Source organism: Oncorhynchus gorbuscha, linkage group LG02 (genome assembly GCF_021184085.1).
Source record: "Oncorhynchus gorbuscha isolate QuinsamMale2020 ecotype Even-year linkage group LG02, OgorEven_v1.0, whole genome shotgun sequence".
Classification (NCBI taxonomy): Eukaryota; Metazoa; Chordata; class Actinopteri; order Salmoniformes; family Salmonidae; genus Oncorhynchus; species Oncorhynchus gorbuscha.
Window position 1 is genome coordinate 60,160,608 of NC_060174.1, and position 18,315 is coordinate 60,178,922.

The following is an 18,315-nucleotide window of genomic DNA, read 5'->3' on the forward strand; positions in this document are numbered from 1 at the left end:
TGTCCCTATGCTCTCTTTACCCTCTCCCTATGCTCAACTTACCCTGTCCCTATGCTCAATTTACCCTGTCCCTATGCTCTCCTTACCCTGTCCCTATGCTCTCCTTACCCTGTCCCTATGCTCTCCTTACCCTGTCCCTATGCTCAATTTACCCTGTCCCTATGCTCAACTTACCCTCTCCCTATGCTCTCTTTACCCTCTCCCTATGCTCTCCTTACCCTGTCTCTATGCTCAACTTACCCTCTCCCTATGCTTTCTTTACCCTCTCCCTATGCTTTCCTTACCCTGTCAATATGTTCAACCTACCCTGTCCCTATGCTTTCCTTACCCTGTCCCTATGCTCTACTTACCCTGTCCCTATGCTCAACCTACCCTGTCTCTATGCTCAACGTACCCTGTCCCTATGCTCTACTTACCCTGTCCCTATGCTCTACTTACCCTGTCCATATGCTCAACTTACCCTGTCCCTATGCTCTACTTACCCTGTCCCTATGCTCTCCTTACCCTGTCCCTATGCTCTACTTACCCTGTCCCTATGCTCTCCTTACCCTTTCCCTATGCTCTCCTTACCCTGTCGCTATGCTCAATTTACCCTGTCTCTATGCTCAACTTATCCCATTCATGGCGTAAGTTGTGCCAAGAGACAGTACCACTGATGTTATGTTTTCAAAACTATTATGTTTACATAAATTCTGATTATGTCCAGGGATAAACAACAACAACAAATAAATATATGTAGATATCATTGTTAGAAAGAATACTACAGTATATTTCCCTTGATACTGCATGTAAAAAATGCCTCAACATACTCCACTCTCCCCTATATATACTGTATGTATATGTATGTACATTCTTTATGTACGGGTGGTCCTGGGAATCAAACTGACTACCCTGATGTTGCAAGCACCATGCTCTACTAACTGAGCTACAAAGGTCCAAATTGTAAACTGTTCAGAATATTAACAAAAGTACGATATGTAATAAAATCAAAGCATAAAAGACAATTAAATCTCTTCATTGCCAAGCAGCGAGTACAAATGTGCAATTATCGCTCAAGAGAATGTATTTACAGAATAGTAATTGTAGAGTTCATTTCTCAGTATTTTGTCTGTTTTGTCCATTGCTGTTCCCTTTCCTCATTGGATTTTAAAAAAGCAAAGCAGGCCAAATTCCAATCTTCAAGCCGCAAGTTTTAATTTCTACATGACTGACAGTCTCTCAACTGGTTTCACTCTGGTTTCAATAAAGCAAAATGGTTATGCAGGTGTTCAATAGAAATATTTCCACATAGAGCACTAACAAAGATGTCTTGAATGACTCACTATCAAGGTCCTGGTTTTCTTTTTGCTCGTCTGAGAAGTAAGTCTTGCATCTGTTTCTCGGCCAGGAGTTCTTGTATCCTCTTGTTTCGCGTCGTTTCTCGGAATGGAGGCCGTATTCTAGGAACAAAGTGGTTTTGAAAGACCTCATTGTCTACACCAACGATCCTATACGGCACGTCCACCGAGTTGTTTTCTCGCTTGTCCTCTGTCCTGTGGGGGGCTATGGTGGAGGGCATGAGTGTCACAATGACCCTACGCTGTGTTGGAATGGTTTTCCGTCTCTTGTCTCCTTTAGGTCTGGAAGTGGATGGAGCCAGGGTTGTCCAGGACTCCCTCTCAATAACATCAACCCAAGCTGTGGTGGACTTGGGGACATTTGTAGTTCTGAGAGTTGATGAGTCCTGACTGGTGGGGATTGTGGTGGGTTCAGCGGTAGTGACGGTGATGACGGAGGTTCTGGGAACCGTAGTCTCCTCAGTGGTGGTGGTTGGAGGTTTAGTACTTCTGGCAGTAACCAGGGAGGTGGTTATTCTTCTGGGCTGTCTAGTGGTTAATCCAGGGGTGGTGGTAGGCCTATATGTTTTAGTTGTGCTGCGTGCGTCGGTTTTGGTTGTATACTCTCCATAATCATCATGCTCGACATAAGCAAAGTCAGTGCTATATATCCCAGTGGTGGGTTTGGGTCTGAGGGTTGTTGTCGGGGTTGTTGAATAGGTGCCATTGGTGGGGGTGGGTAGTGTGGTGTACCTCCAGGGCCCAGTGGTGAGGTTCTGGCCCATAGTGGTGAAGTTCCCCTCGGTGCAGGACTTGCAGCACATCTGTCTGTACCCCGTGTTGGTGCAGTACCTGCTCAGCACCTCCATACGACAGAACGCTGACCTATCCCCCTTACACTGCCCTGAAACACAAAGCAACACACATCTCAGAAACAAAACACAACCTCTATAGGCCCAGATGTTATGGAAAACATAATAAACCATAAAACTACCCCAAAGAAAGGAAAAGTGAGAAAGTAACAGAAAAGGCTACCGTGATTAAGCAAGCATAAAGGAAGGGGATGCTTTGTCAGACTGAATGGATGTCAACGGTAAGATACAATTGCTCTTCATCATATTATTCATCACTCGCGGTGTATAATCTGTGAGACAAAAAGTTGAATCATTTCATGAGTTTATTTGTTGGGTTTGGGCTGTACTGCTAAAACAAACTAGAAACCAAAGTCATATAATACACTCTCCCTGTCAAATATATGAAGCTGTCTATGCAGTTCAGTATGGAGCTGCTTGTCTTGATTGAGTACTGTACATTAAATCGGAAGGTACTGTACACAGTTAACAATTTGGTGAACACGGGTTAAGAACTGCATAACACCAGCAAGCCAAAACAGATGAACAATAACTGATATAAACACTGGTCGTCAAGGGAAACAATAAATGTGTCCTCCTTTGTGTAAAAGGGACCCATTTTAATGTCTCGAGATAAGCATTAAAAACTCTTAATCCAGTATCTCTCATAAAAATCATTTTGGACCAATATATAGAAGGGAACACATGCTTTCAGGCCTTACAAGTTGGCTGGTGAAAGCACACAATTCATTGTTGTCACCAAGTTCAGAAACAAGTTCAGTACAGGCAACACAATTTGATATACTGTAGATCCTCCCAAGTCACAGTTCAAGTCTTGTTGACACAGGGTTTTCACCACGGCGGCCAGAATATAGCGTTCCACAATAATGATACAATGATAATAAATGACAATATCTGTGTTGTCCATGACGGTGCTGTGAATTAGAATCCATTTGGTTGTAAACATCAGGTTCAAGTCATTTTTTCACCCTCAGGAAGCTTCTGCTGTGTCACACAAGAAAAAGCCATGTTTTTATTTCTCTCAACAGCCTAATAAGGCAAAGGTATTCTCGGAGATGTTTATGACAAAATCATTGCACGAGGTCTCTGAGTATCTTTTTTGTTGTTGACTAATGCCTTACAATTATACACTAACAAACAAGCATTTAGTGATATAAGGACACATTTTTAGTGTCCTTGTTCTGACGCACAAAATGTGTTTTGAGTCAAATTCACAGTACTTTCTGAAAGTGGGAATGAAACTCTCAGCTCCCCATAAACATTCTGGCCTCCTTACTAAATTCCCATACTGTTTAATGCTCATTAAATGTTTCACTTAAATATTTAGGTAGAATTGATACAAAAATACATATACGGTATGGTAACAGTCAGTGATGGAGAGGCAAAGTAATCCACACCTTATTTCTGTGGTACTATTTCTGTTGATAATTGTGTATGCATACTGTATAACTATAATGAGCATGAGTCTGCTGCACCTTTTGTGTTGAATAAAATGTCTCTTCTTGTTATCAAATCAAACCCACTGCAAAACTCCACATTCACTTCCATTGAGTGTCCCAGGTTGAAACCCAACGACACGCAACCAGTGAGCGACTCCATATACAGAGGCCACGACCATAGTCCTGCATCCAGGCGTTGATAGAGCCTTATCAGGATGGGATGGGAACTTCCATTTCTCTCGTCAGTGAGTGTTCCAAGGCCAGCTCTGCAGCCTACAGTACAGTAAGACCCCTGAAGGATAGAGTGTGTGAGAGAAAGAGCCAAAGAGACCACAGTACAGGAAGCCTCCACCCCCCTCAGCCAGACAGAGAAGCCAAAGTCGGGCAGGAGCTTTTCGGAGCCAACCTCCAGTGTAGAGGAGAACAGGAGAAGAGGAGAAGAACAGAGAGCCACTATCAATGCAGTCTGCCTTGCAGAGAGAGGAAGAGAGAGAAGGGTAGAGCCCAGGTGAGCAGAGGCATGCAGCGGACCCCACACTCTGCGCTATAGAGGGGACGTTTACTTGAGGAGATCTTGGGTACAGGAAATTCTGGGTTGGACCGTGACAGCCACTGGATCAAAACGTTTTTTCCATCACCTGAGACCAAAACAAACAGAAAACGATTGTGCACGGTGTGAAAATCAGACAATATTGTATCAGTAATACATTTTTTATGTACTTTTTAATGCGTGGACAGTCACCTGTGCAGGGGACTAGCTGGCAGGTCCTGAGTGTAATGGGTTTGGTCTCCATGCAGAGTCCAACTGAGTTATCAGGAGTGCTACACAGAACCTGGCGCTCCTGGCTCCCGTTACCACACGTCACCGAACACTAAAACACACACACACTCCTCTGAGTTAAAGATTTCATGGAAGCAAATGTTTTCCTGTCTATCTTATATTTCCTGTCGGTAATGGTGGAGAATGATTCACATTTGCCTTTCAACGCCTACGTACCTGGGACCAGGGTCCTACTCTCCACTGGGCAGGGCAGAGCTGGCGGTTGCAGGGTCGTCGTCCCTCTGGCCTGTCATCATTACAGTACTTGCTGTGGATGGAACGTTGGCCACCTCCAGAGAGGGGCTGCTGACAGCGTACAGAGCGGCTCTGGTAGCCAGTCTTCCCACAGGATGAACTGCACTCCTCCCAGTCCCCAGTGATCCAACTGGAGAATAGAGTACACACACACACACACACACACACACACACACACACACACACACACACACACACACACACACACACACACACACACACACACACACACACACACACACACACACACACACACACACACACACACACACACACACACACACACACACATCACCATACAGGTAGAGTGAGAACAGAAATGACTTACTGAGACAACAGGAATAAGCTTATGTACAGACATAGTAATACAATTGTTGCATAGAACATTCACAGCACACGTATCAAACAAACACATACATAAATGCATTCACATACACTGGCTGGGAGCACTCTTTCTGGTTACAATCCCTGCTGATAGCTCTGAGATTGTGGATGTTCACACAGTAGCTGCGGTGGACCATCTTCCCATCGGACTTTCTCCTGCAGCCAAACCGTGTGTACTGCTTACCTATCGAGGGTACAGTGTACACAATACCACTCACATCAACAATGTGGGTCAACATCCACGGTTATTTGACAGGTAAGCCCTTTCCTGCAGTCAATGACCAAAAGCGCCCTCTTTGGTTTCATGGTTATGTCATTTAATATTTTTTAGAATTTATTTTGTAATAATGATTCGAAATACGAAAATACGGTGTTTCTATGTCAGTTTTTTGGGGGTATATTTCAGTCTTCTGTGATGTACAGTATATAAAGTGTAATATTGGGATGCAAACTCAAAAATGGACATGGTGCAGGTGTCTTCTTTTTTAAAGCCCGTAACCATGTGTGTGAGGTCTACACTTTTGTTTCAAAGTAGATTTGTTTAAGACGGCCCAGAATGTGTGACCCTGACTCAGCCCACCGCAGTGCAAGGTTTGAATAGCATATTTATTGACCCTTCTAAAGACACGCCTTGTTTTATTATACCTACCTCCTCCACAGGGTTTAGAGCACTGAGACCACTTTTTCAGAGCCCATTCAAAGTAGGCTGTGTCCTCCTGCACCAGGTTGCTCTCTATGGATGACTGCAGCTTCTCGTGCAGAATGTATTTGTAGGAGAGGGTCACTTTGGAGTCACCGTGGGAACGGATCTGTGGGAGGTAAAGATACAGTACATGCCATAAATGACTAATGGTAAGTTATGGAGCAGCTTGAGACGTGGCAAACACGACAGCGACAATGATACGGTACATTTTCTTTAACTACTGTGCATTTTTTTTTGAAGGCCCACACTGTTAGGTTGGAACAATATTGTGAAAATGATCCATTTCAGCCTGTTTTGGTGGGGTGTAGTTTTGGCCTTCCAGAGACATCACCATGCAGTAAATTAGTTAATAAACCAGTAAGAAACATCTTTGCCAAAACCAGAATGTTTTTTGTTTTCCCCTCCCCACTCAGACCACTCCCAGACAGTCCTAGCAAAATTATTGCCTAAGAAATTGCCCTTTACTAAGAAGCTGCTTTTGATTTATTTTTGACGATTTTAATTGAAAACAATCACAGTATATAATTGTTACCAAAAAATGATTTGATATTGAGATAAAAACAGCTGCATTGGACCTTTAACTAACTCCACATGAGGCAAACAGATGCAAAGGCTTTTGCCAATGATATGGCTGGATAGTGGAGACTCACTGCACAGAGAACATTTCAGGTTAAATTATTTCCTGAAGCTACTGCTACTATATCCGTTGGTGAGGTGGTTTTAACTAAAAGTGGGTACGGACTAAACAATGATATTAAAAACATTGCTCTGTGGCATGTAGGCTACACATTAACACAGGTCATCACAGTCATTTTGATTTTGTCAGGGACCTGAGTATATTGACTCACCATGACCAGAACAGCATATCCCAGAGGTCCTGTGGTCTGGACGGTCTCCGTGTCGTCATCGTTGTGGTACTCCCACTCCACCCCCTTCTCTATCACCATACGGGACTCCGGGAACTCATCCTCGTTATTCAGAAACAGATAACCTGTGGCCTGGTTCTTCACCGCTGACACCGGGAGAACAATGAGAAAAGGAAATCCTAATAGTTGGTTTCTTTTCCGTCTCAGAATGACACTTTTGGTTAAACTTGAATTTTCCTAAACTTGGTTATTCATATGAGGAACAATCCAGAGACATTTGGCAGGATTGTGATGATGAGCATTAGAGCAGTATAAATCAGTATCCTCAGGTGATCTCTTCCCAGTAGTTCAGATCCATTATTGGCAGCCGACTAGAGTTGTCTGTACACTCAAACCCAACGCAGCCAAGACCTGACTGAAGCAGCAATTAATAACAACCTTCCTTACCCAAGCTAGTCACAGATTACTGATTTATTGAGGCCAATGTCCAGGGATATTAACGACCCACTCTGTTATTCACAGAACCATCCATAAATAACCCTACCTAGGATGTGAGGGGTCCCCTTGAACTCCTGGATCAACAGATGCCTGGCCCCTCGGGGGATTTCAAGTATCTTGAGGAAACCTGAAACAAACCGCAAACAAAATAGATGTGTGCTGACGAAGAGTCTCGTCTTGGTATAAAATCAGCTTAAGATACTGAGAAGAGCATCCCTAGACTCCCATTAAAAAATAACAAATTGTGAAGTGAGGGTAGAGGAAGTTGAGGAGGGGCTCACCTTGTTTTTTAACGCTTCTAGTGAAGTTTCCCTTGATGATCTTACAGCTGGAGTTGTCTCCACCACATATCCCACATTTGTCCTCCTGCGTGTCAGAGGCTATCTGGTTATCACAGCCAACGTGCTGTAGAGAGATTAGCTGAGTCAGTGTTTGGGAGTATGGGATCCGGCTGAGGAGTGGGCCTGGATGGGTCAATCAGGACAAAGACATTCTTTCCGACAAAATTATTTCTGACAAACCTCCTCCCTCCTCCCATTGCACAGTCAACATTTGAGAGTTGTACAGTGCCGTCCACCTCATGACTCATACTACTGTAATAAGGTGGACAGACAGTATAATACATTATATACGGAAAGGGAAAATAAGGGGTAAAGGATTCCATACACGAGAGAGAGAGAGAGAGAGAGAGAGAGAGAGAGAGAGAGAGAGAGAGAGAGAGAGAGAGAGAGAGAGAGAGAGAGAGAGAGAGAGAGAGAGAGAGAGAGAGAGAGAGAGAGAGAGAGAGAGAGAGAGAGAGAGAGAGAGAGAGAGAGAGAGAGAGAGAGACTGTGTATATATCAGTATGGATAAACTGTTTATATCAGTCTGGAAAACCCATATGGAAAACGGTCATATCTTCAGTTGCACCAGACCAGCGGAAAATACCCAGTAGCAGGAGGAGATTTATGGGATTGTGTAAGGCGTCGTAATGTTTATGGCCATATTTAATCATGTCCCGTCATGCATGACTTCTGTAGGCCATAAGACCTGGGCGAAGCCTACCTCACAGTCCCCCCGCACACATATACTGTAAGGGTCTTTGTAGGAGCAGCGTGTGCCATCGTGCACCATCCTGTTCATGGCCACCACGTCTCCTGTCTCCTTAGACTTGCAGTAGAGTTGGCATCTCTCATCAGCTACAGTACAGATGAGAGGGGGGGGGGCATGATATAGGGTTTAATAAAGAAATTATAGCCATACAGTCTTCAGCTTTCTTTGACTGTGCCCATATTCCTGTCCATATATTATACTATGTCTGCAATTATTTTGTTTTAGTCATGAGGATACACATGTATGGCAATAACAACAGGATCAGGCAAAAGGACACTGTAAGGTTGTGTAATGAGACCCTTTGTTTATAAAGCTAATCAAATAACACAAACACTCTGTCCACCCCGGTGGAAAGCAGGAGGGAGATTCCTGAGTAATGACATTTCCATGTGTCCTTATTTAAACACTGGCCTGACCGACGTTCCCCTGACATGTGGAGAGGCATGGCCTGTCTGTCTGAGGGCTTCTCAGATTCCCCGGGTAAACCAATCATTCCCCATTGACCCCACTCAGAACAATCATTATAGTCGCCAAGAGACTTGAGCTGCTGGGTCATTAACTGAGCTGATGCAGCCTCGGGAAGTAGTGTGAATGTCAGTGCAGCCAGATGCTTCTTCTCCTCCTCCTACTTCTCCTGCTCTTCCTCCTCCCTTTCCTCCTCCCCCTGCTCTCCACCTAGAGCTCAGCTGTCTGTTTTAGCGATGGGCCACCTTATGTAACTTCAGATTTGTATGATGGTTTGCCATGGAAATTGTCTCTGGCCTCACAACGGGAGAATGAGAGCAATGGTGTAGACATTTTTCCGTTCTCTGTCTCAACAAAGCCTCCAGGTCAACTTCTGATTAAACTTTTTTTTTTTTTTATCCATCTGGCCTCTGGACAGTCCATGGTTGGAGAAGGCATGCACAACACAGGAGGTTGGTGGCACCTTAATTGGGGAGGACAGGCTTGTGGTAATGGCTGGATTGGAATAAGTGGTATGGCATCAAACACACGGCTCCATTCCAGCCATTATTATGAGCCATCCTCCCTTCAGCAGCCTCCACTGATGCACAAGATGGAGAAAGTCCAACTCTTATTATACTCTGCTTCTATTCTAGGTGTAACAATATGGCAAATAGTTGCGTCTTATTTTTAGTGTCCAAAAAGTGCCCCTCTGTCTTTTTCAAAGCCAGGACTTTTGACTCCCAGGCAGCACTATGGACTTACGGTCAGGATGCTCATAGGGCAGCCAGTGGTGCTTGGTGTTGTCATACTCAAAGTAGGGGTCCCACATCTTGCACTGCTCCTCCCTGAAGTCAGCGAAAGGCTCGGAGCACTCCTCTAGGTTGCACAGCTGGAATTCATAGCTGTTGCCATAGCAGGTGCGTCCTCCATTGGCAGGGCTGAGTTATGGCAAGGGAGAAAGGCAGTGGGAGCCCCTTACATTTTAGACATCTTCCTATTATGAAGAGGGAGTAAATGCGCATCTATCTGCGTGTCATCTTGTGTTGTACTCACGTTGGGTTGTCACACTGACGGGTCCGGAAGCGCACACCGCCCCCACAGGTGCGAGAGCAGGAGCCAAAGCTACTCCACGTGCCCCAACCACCATCCTGCCTTAGAATGTCTGGAGTCAACTTGATGCAGTAACCTTTGAAGCAGTGCTGAAAGAGAGGAAGAGGGATGGGACGAGAGAGTGATAGAGAGAGAGAAGCAGGGTGAGAGGAAGAGAGTTGCCACCGCTTATGTTTACACAAACATTGTAGCAAAGCATTAACGTGCAAAGAGGAATCGTTCTCACCATCCCCGGTGAACACTTAGTGCCGTCGATGGGCGGACCCTTCTTGGTTTTGCAGAAGAATGGGTTGTCTGGGTGACTGCACCAGAGCTGCTTGCAGGGGTCATAGGTGCTGTACTAAAAGAAACAGATTCATGCTCTCTCTCACACATGCAGCTGAAGAAAGCTTCCCACAGCCTAACACTGTCGTTAAGGACATCTATGTTAATACTTACATTCTGTGAAGTACATATATTACCAAGGCCCTTAAACAAGACATTGAACTTGGTCAAATCTGATTCACCAAGACAAAAACAATGCTTGAATTACATACAGTACATAGAACCACACATACTATGAATCTATTGCGGTCCCTCACAGCACAGCACCTTCAGATACATTTGCAGGAGGATGTTTCACGCATGACGCCTTAACTCAAGTAGTTTAGACTGTAGGTTAAAAATCACCCCATCTTTGCTTACTCCATCACCATCAAACAAACGAACAGGCTGCGTGCGAACGTACAGTACATGTAATCTGGCCTGAAGGACATGGAACAAATCATGGAGTCAGGTGTGTGTGTGTGTGTGTGTGTGTGTGTGTGTGTGTGTGTGTGTGTGTGTGTGTGTGTGTGTGTGTGTGTGTGTGTGTGTGTGTGTGTGTGTGTGTGTGTGTGTGTGTGTGTGTGTGTGTGTGTGTGTGTGTGTGCGTGTGTGTGTGTACACACAAGGTCTGTAAAATCACAGTCCACCAAGCTCATAAAATACCAACCCCGATCGACACAAATGTACGTGAATGTCACGAAGGGTAGACAGTGACCTGGGTAGACAGTAGACAGTGACCTGGTTGACCACCCTAACAGGCACCGTTACAGCTACACGGTTTGTGGACAACATTAAACAAAGACGTTATGGACACCCTACTTCTCGGGACCTAGGCTTATCTCTTACCTGCTTTGCTGAACGGGCCACCCTTCGCAGCTAAGGAAATAGTTTGACAAGAAAGCGAAGCAAAGTGTCCAATTGGCACTCCAGAATGTGATCCGTTCAGAAAATGCAGAACTAAGAACAGATACAGCCCTTGGTTCACTCCAGACCTGACTGCCCTCGACCAGCACAAAAACATCCTGTGGCGGACTGCAATAGCATCGAATAGTCCCCGTGATATGCAACTGTTCAGGGAAGTCAGGAACCAATACACGCAGTCAGTCAGGAAAGCTAAGGCCAGCTTCTTCAGGCAGAAGTTTGCATCCTGTAGCTCCAACTCCAAAAAGTTCTGGGACACTGTGAAGTCCATGGAGAACAAGAGCACCTCCTCCCAGCTGCCCACTGCACTGAGGCTAGGTAACACGGTCACCACCGATAAATCCATGATTATCGAAAACTTCAATAAGCATTTCTCAACGGCTGGTCATGCCTTCCAACTGGCTACTCCAACCTCGGCCAAAAGCCCCCCCCCCCCCCCCCCGCAGCTCCTCGCCCAAGCCTCTCCAGGTTCTCCTTTACCCAAATCCAGATAGCAGATGTTCTGAAAGAGCTGCAAAACCTGGACCTGTACAAATCAGCTGGGCTTGACAATCTAGACCCTCTATTTCTGAAACTATCCGCCGCCATTGTCGCAACCCCTATTACCAGCCTGTTCAACCTCTCTTTCATATCGTCTGAGATCCCCAAGGATTGGAAAGCTGCCGCAGTCATCCCCCTCTTCAAAGGGGGAGACACCCTGGACCCAAACTGTTACAGACCTATATCCATCCTGCCCTGCCTATCTAAGGTCTTCGAAAGCCAAGTCAACAAACAGGTCACTGACCATCTCGAATCCCACCGTACCTTCTCCGCCGTGCAATCTGGTTTCCGAGCCGGTCACGGGTGCACCTCAGCCACACTCAAGGTACTAAACGATATCATAACCGCCATCGATAAAAGACAGTACTGTGCAGCCGTCTTCATCGACCTTGCCAAGGCTTTCGACTCTGTCAATCACCATATTCTTATCGGCAGACTCAGTAGCCTCGGTTTTTCGGGTGACTGCCTTGCCTGGTTCACCAATTACTTTGCAGACAGAGTTCAGTGTGTCAAATCGGAGGGCATGCTGTCCGGTCCTCTGGCAGTCTCTATGGGGGTGCCACAGGGTTCAATTCTTGGGCCGACTCTTTTCTCTGTATATATCAATGATGTTGCTCTTGCTGCGGGCGATTCCCTGATCCACCTCTACGCAGACGACACCATTCTATATACTTTCGGCCCGTCATTGGACACTGTGCTATATAACCTCCAAACGAGCTTCAATGCCATACAACACTACTTCCGTGGCCTCCAACTGCTCTTAAACGCTAGTAAAACCAAATGCATGCTTTTCAACCGATCGCTGCCTGCACCCGCATGCCCGACTAGCATCACCACCCTGGATGGTTCCGACCTTGAATATGTGGACATCTATAAGTACCTAGGTGTCTGGCTAGACTGCAAACTCTCCTTCCAGACTCATATCAAACATCTCCAATCGAAAATCAAATCAAGAGTCGGCTTTCTATTCCGCAACAAATCTTCCTTCACTCACGCCGCCAAGCTTACCCTAGTAAAACTGACTATCCTACCGATCCTCGACTTCGGCGATGTCATCTACAAAATGGCTTCCAACACTCTACTCAGCAAACTGGATGCAGTCTATCACAGTGCCATCCGTTTTGTCACTAAAGCACCTTATACCACCCACCACTGCGACTTGTATGCTCTAGTCGGCTGGCCCTCGCTACATATTCGTCGCCAGACCCACTGGCTCCAGGTCATCTACAAGTCCATACTAGGTAAAGCTCCGCCTTATCTCAGTTCACTGGTCACGATGGCAACACCCATCCGTAGCACGCGCTCCAGCAGGTGTATCTCACTGATCATCCCTAAAGCCAACACCTCATTTGGCCGCCTATCGTTCCAGTACTCTGCTGCCTGTGACTGGAACGAATTGCAAAAATCGCTGAAGTTGGAGACTTTTATCTCCCTCACCAACTTCAAACATCAGCTATCTGAGCAGCTAACCGATCGCTGCAGCTGTACATAGTCTATTGGTAAATAGCCCACCCATTTTCACCTACCTCATCCCCATACTGTTTTTATTTATTTACTTTTCCGCTCTTTTGCACACCAATATCTCTACCTGTACATGACCATCTGATCATTTATCACTCCAGTATTAATCTGCAAAATTGTAATTATTTGCCTACCTCCTCATGCCTTTTGCACACATTGTATATAGACTCTCCCTTTTTTTCTACTGTGTTATTGACTTGTTAATTGTTAACTCCATGTGTAACTCTGTGTTGTCTGTTCACACTGCTACGCTTTATCTTGGCCAGGTCGCAGTTGCAAATGAGAACTTGTTCTCAACTAGCCTACCTGGTTAAATAAAGGTGAAAAAAAAAAATCCTAAAACCTGCTGTCCCAGCTGTCTTTATTCTCTCTCCAAACCATCTCTCCAAATAGTTCAGCCTTCTTGAAACGAAACAATGAAAAACATTTCAATATAGCTGACTCTGAAGTGTCGACTTCCTCTTTAGAGGGGCAATTAAATGTACCCGTTATTGTTTTTGTCGTCCAAAGACTAATGAGGTCATACTGCAGCGACAGATCAAGTCGGCCTGCTTTGAACTCATGAGTTCATAAAAATCTGATTTGTTCCCCTGGATGCTTTAAAAGCTAAGATGGCTCCGGTTTTATGGTCACAACCTGACCTAGACCCAGACAAGGAGGTCAAGGAGGAAGAAAAGGACGATGGTCATTAGAGAGACCCTGGAGTGAAGCTCAAGCTCTGTTGGATTTTTACCAGCCCCAGATGGCAGCCTTTCTAAGGGATGGATATTCAATTCAATTGGTAACGCCACTAGATGCTGCTGGTGTGGCGACTAGTCAGCTTGTTGGGCATACGGGTGCGTACTGGTGAGGAGTTGATGAAGGACTCACCGCCGTGCACATGATGTAGCCGGCGCCAAAGTCAAATCGACACTGCTCGTCCATGGAGTAGTGGATCCCTGGTAACTGTGGCAACGCCGGCCAGTCATGGTCAAAGGGGTCGTCGCGGAGACAGTCATAGGAGCTGTGGGAGAAAAACGTTCATTGGAATTGAAGACTCTCGATCTAACAGTTTAATAAACATTTCAAAATCTCACCCTAACCCTTCACTGTAATCACATAAGGAATGAGCCACATGACTGCAAGACAGAAGAGAGCAAGACAGAGAAACCTCCATAACTGACCTGATCTAATCTGTACAAGACCATTAGACAACATACAGTGCATTCGGAAAGTATTCAGACCCTTTGACTTTTTCCACATTGTGTTACGATACAGCCTTATTCTAAAATGGATTCAATCTGCACACAATACCCCATAATGACAAAGCAAAAACAGGTTTTTAGAAATTTTAACAAATGTATAAAAAAAAAAAAATTAAATATCACATTTACATAAGTATTATGACCCTTTACTCAGTACTTTGTTGAAGCACCTTCGGCAGTGAATACAGCCTCGAGTCTTCTTGGGTTTGACACTACAAGCTTGGCACACCTGTATTTGGGGAGTTTCTCCCATTCTTCTCTACATATCCTCTCAAGCTCTGTCAGGGTGGATGGGGAGCGTCGCTGCACAGCTATTTTCAGGTTTCTCCAGAGATGTTCGACCGGATTCAAGTCCGGGCTCTGGCTGGACCACTCAAGGACATTCAGAGACTTGTTCCGAAGTCACTCCTGCGTTGTCTTGGCTGTTGGCTTAGGGTTGTTATCCTGTTGGAAGGTGAACCTTCGCCCCAGTCTGAGGTCCTGAGCGCACTGGAGAAGGTTATCATCAAAGATCTCTCTGTACTTTGCTCCGTTTATCTTTCCCTCGATCCTGACGAGTTTCCCAGTCCCCGCCGTTCAAAAACATCTCTACAGCATGATGCTACCACCACCATGCTTCAACGTAGGGATGGTGCCAGGTTTCCTCCAGACGTGATGCTTGGCATTCAGGCCAGAGAGTTCAATCTTGGTTTTATCAGACCAGAACAAGACCGAGAGTATTTAGGTGCCTTCTGGCAAACTCCAAGCGGGCTGGTGTAGTGCTGCAGAGATGGATGTCCTTCTGGAAGGTTCTCCCATCTCCACAGAGGAACACAAGCTAGTGACCATCGGGTTCTTGGCAACCTCCCTGACCAAGGCCCTTCTCCCCCGATTGCTCAGTTTGGCTGGGTGGCCAGCTCTATTTAAGAATGATGGAGGCCACTGTGTTCTTGGGAACCTTCAATGCTGCAGACATTTTTGGTACCCTTCCCAAGATATGTGCCTTGACACAATCTTGTCTCTGGGCTCTACGGACAATTCCTTTAACCTCATGGCTTGGTTTTTGCTCTGACATGCACTGTCAACTGTGGGACCTTACAGACAGGTGTGCCTTTCCAAGTCATGTCCAATCAAATGAATTCACCACAGGTAGATGCCAAGTTGAAGTTGTAGAAACATCTCAAGGATGATCAGAAAGTCATGCTGTCTGAATGCACTGAAAGCCATGTTTTATGGGGGATTGAGATGTGTCGGTCCTGACTGTGGGAACCGAGAGAGGTCAGAGGTCAGCGTTGATCTGGACTCACTTCAGGTACTTGCTGAGCTCCGCCTGGCTGCATCGGGACCAGTGGAAGCGATGGAAGGCAGCCTGCACCAGAGGGGCCATGATGCTGCCCATGGGCACCTCGTCACCACATTCATTACCAGGGGGGCCATCATGCTCCATACCCAGCCTGCCAGGGGAAGACAGGATGGCGTCAAATATACAGCAGGCACTAGTACATCTGTGAGTATGCATGCATGTGTCCTGTGTATTCATTTTTTTCTAGAGTTTCTTGTTATCCTACGAAATCTAAATGCATAGTAGTAACTGTTGTCATGCATACAATATTACTGTTGTAATACATACAATAGTACAATATTTGTGCATACTGTGTGTTGAACGGTGTGTATAAGTGTGTCTCACACATGTCCAGTCTCATGTGCCACGACGAAGGCAGAGGAGAAGCCATCCTCGTGGTTGAGAGTGCAGCTCCGCACTGGGTGGCACATGCCCGTTACAGGAGCGTAACCTAAGCAACGAGAAAGAGAACAAAAGAGAGAGAAAAGAAGGAATATGTATACTGTGTGAACACACATGATGTGTATATTGTATGAGAGCACATTAAGTATCCCCAGTACCTTGCATGCCGGAGGGTCCAAACTCCTGTCGGGTGAGGAAGATGGCATGGTCATGGTACTCTGGATCACTCCTGTCTTCCTTCTGCTGCAGGAAGGCCCAGCGACATATGTTCTCTAGACTCTGAGACGGGTTGCCCAGCTCTATCAGACTCATAGACTGGAGACAATACAGGAAAGGACAAACTGTGACCACATTACCTCAGTCCATTCTTACAACATAGTTATGCTAAAAAACTTGATTGGTTATTGATGAGGGTGACTCATCAAGAGGATGTCGACAACTTATTTTTGTATATTTCCCTGTTTGTCTGCAATGCATTGAAAATGCTTTTTACCAAAGTGTTTCTGGCATATCCTTCTAGCCAGTAGGTGGTACTCTTGAAGTGACAAATGCATACCGGTGCCATGACAGCAAATGAGGAATTCTCTCATACAAACTGACAGTCACATCCAATCCATAATACAATTGATGTAACACAAAAAAATGCTTTTGCAGACGAGAGATAATAGGGTTTTACTATTACATTTACTTAACCAAAGTAAATGCAGTAAATGACTATTCTTTTTTGATCAAGGTTTTTTTATTTGGCATTTTAAAGATTATACAGATTAACGGGTAGAGGGAAAAACAAACAGATCCCTTACCGCATCAACCCCGCATGCTCCAACAGAGCCCCACCGCAGTACCAGAGTACAGGAGTATTCTGACATGGGGATCAGTCTATCTCCTACAGGTTACATCTGCTGACCATGTGGGTGAATGACTGAGGCCTATTGTGTCTTACCTTGGCAGGACACAGCATGATGATACGGACCAGAACCACATTGATGTGAGCACCCAGGGTACGATCCTGGTAAATCTCATTCACCTGCAGAGACAGACAGACAGACAGACAAACAAACTGACAGAAGCACGTGGCCTGCGACTACAGTAGAGGATCATAATGCATATCACTTGGCTGAAGTATCTGAGAGAGGTTGGATATTGTGCAGGAGGGAGAGAGCAGTTAACAGGACCTGGTGTGTTTCCATCTGACATTGATATATTGGAATTTTATTAATGCATCATGTGCACCTCTTCCCCAGAAATGCACTTCTTGCTAGGAACGCTCTTCTCTCTCTAAGGGGAGCTCTAATTAAAAAAGTATCCACACGTATTTTATGTCCTCTGTCACTATTCCAGTCCCAACTGTCAAAGGTTAGTAGGAGAGGCAGGGGTGTCCTCAGCCTGAGTGTGCATCTCCCAAAGAGGTATGGTCTCCTCTGGCCTCGTCTGTCTGTCACACCTTACTCATTTACACACCTCACCTTTCCTGGCATAGGGGAGGAGGCCCACGACAGTGCAGTGAGTGAGAGTGTGATGTCTCTCTTTCTCCCTGTGTGTGTGTGTGTGTGTGTGTGTGTGTGTGTGTGTGTGTGTGTGTGTGTGTGTGTGTGTGTGTGTGTGTGTGTGTGTGTGTGTGTGTGTGTGTGTGTGTGTGTGTGTGTGTGTGTGTGTGTGTGTGTGTGTGTGTGTGTGTGTGTGTGTGTGTGTGTGGTGCGTGCGTGCGTGCGTGCGTGCGTGCGTGCGTGCGTGCGTGCGTGCGAACATAGAGGACTAGAAGGAGGACAGTCCCCTGTAAGATAAACTGAGCTAATGATGCCAGGGGAGGAGAATAGAGACCTGACAAGAGAGCAGAACAGACATGCAAACTGACAGACTGACTGACATGGGATAATGTAAATTAAAAGGTAACTCTGATTGAAAATCTTTAGCTGTATTATCATATCAGATTTAATCTAATACACATGGTAGCCATTTCACTACAATGGACCATTACAGAGTTTCTTGAAAAAGGCTCAAAGTAAAAAATTATTGAATGTGCGTTGGAGTCTAGATACCTGATACACCGAATCCTTTATGTATTATGCAATTGAATGCAGTTTAATTGGCACCAATGCACAAGAATCCAAATGAGCCTATTAGAGCTAAACAGGCCCTTTAAGGACAAGTCCCCAGTACCTATTCCCCAGTCAGGAGAACACTGCCTGTCTCCCTCATGCTCTCGCTCACTCGCTCTCTCGCTCTCTCTCTCTCTCTCTCTCTCTCTCTCCACTTCT

General features: G+C 45.5%; 1 protein-coding gene across 2 annotated transcripts in view; it reads right to left on the reverse strand.

The window, feature by feature from the left end:
* Positions 1-477: 477 nt before the first annotated feature.
* The window catches only part of LOC124005646 (A disintegrin and metalloproteinase with thrombospondin motifs 2-like), a 52,291-nt gene continuing 34,453 nt past the window's right edge, over positions 478-18,315 (reverse strand). For both annotated transcript variants that reach the window (XM_046315089.1, XM_046315098.1), the window contains 18 exons: positions 17,001-17,084; positions 16,216-16,372; positions 16,001-16,106; positions 15,621-15,767; positions 13,961-14,093; positions 10,029-10,142; positions 9,746-9,891; positions 9,455-9,630; positions 8,198-8,331; positions 7,435-7,558; positions 7,200-7,280; positions 6,638-6,801; positions 5,736-5,895; positions 5,138-5,270; positions 4,625-4,832; positions 4,370-4,499; positions 4,191-4,265; positions 478-2,220 (listed from right to left, as the gene is read on the reverse strand). In XM_046315089.1, coding sequence (XP_046171045.1) covers positions 1,325-2,220; positions 4,191-4,265; positions 4,370-4,499; positions 4,625-4,832; positions 5,138-5,270; positions 5,736-5,895; positions 6,638-6,801; positions 7,200-7,280; positions 7,435-7,558; positions 8,198-8,331; positions 9,455-9,630; positions 9,746-9,891; positions 10,029-10,142; positions 13,961-14,093; positions 15,621-15,767; positions 16,001-16,106; positions 16,216-16,372; positions 17,001-17,084 — 3,168 coding nt within the window. In that variant the 3' untranslated portion in view covers positions 478-1,324. The remainder of the gene's footprint in view (positions 2,221-4,190; positions 4,266-4,369; positions 4,500-4,624; positions 4,833-5,137; positions 5,271-5,735; positions 5,896-6,637; positions 6,802-7,199; positions 7,281-7,434; positions 7,559-8,197; positions 8,332-9,454; positions 9,631-9,745; positions 9,892-10,028; positions 10,143-13,960; positions 14,094-15,620; positions 15,768-16,000; positions 16,107-16,215; positions 16,373-17,000; positions 17,085-18,315) is intronic.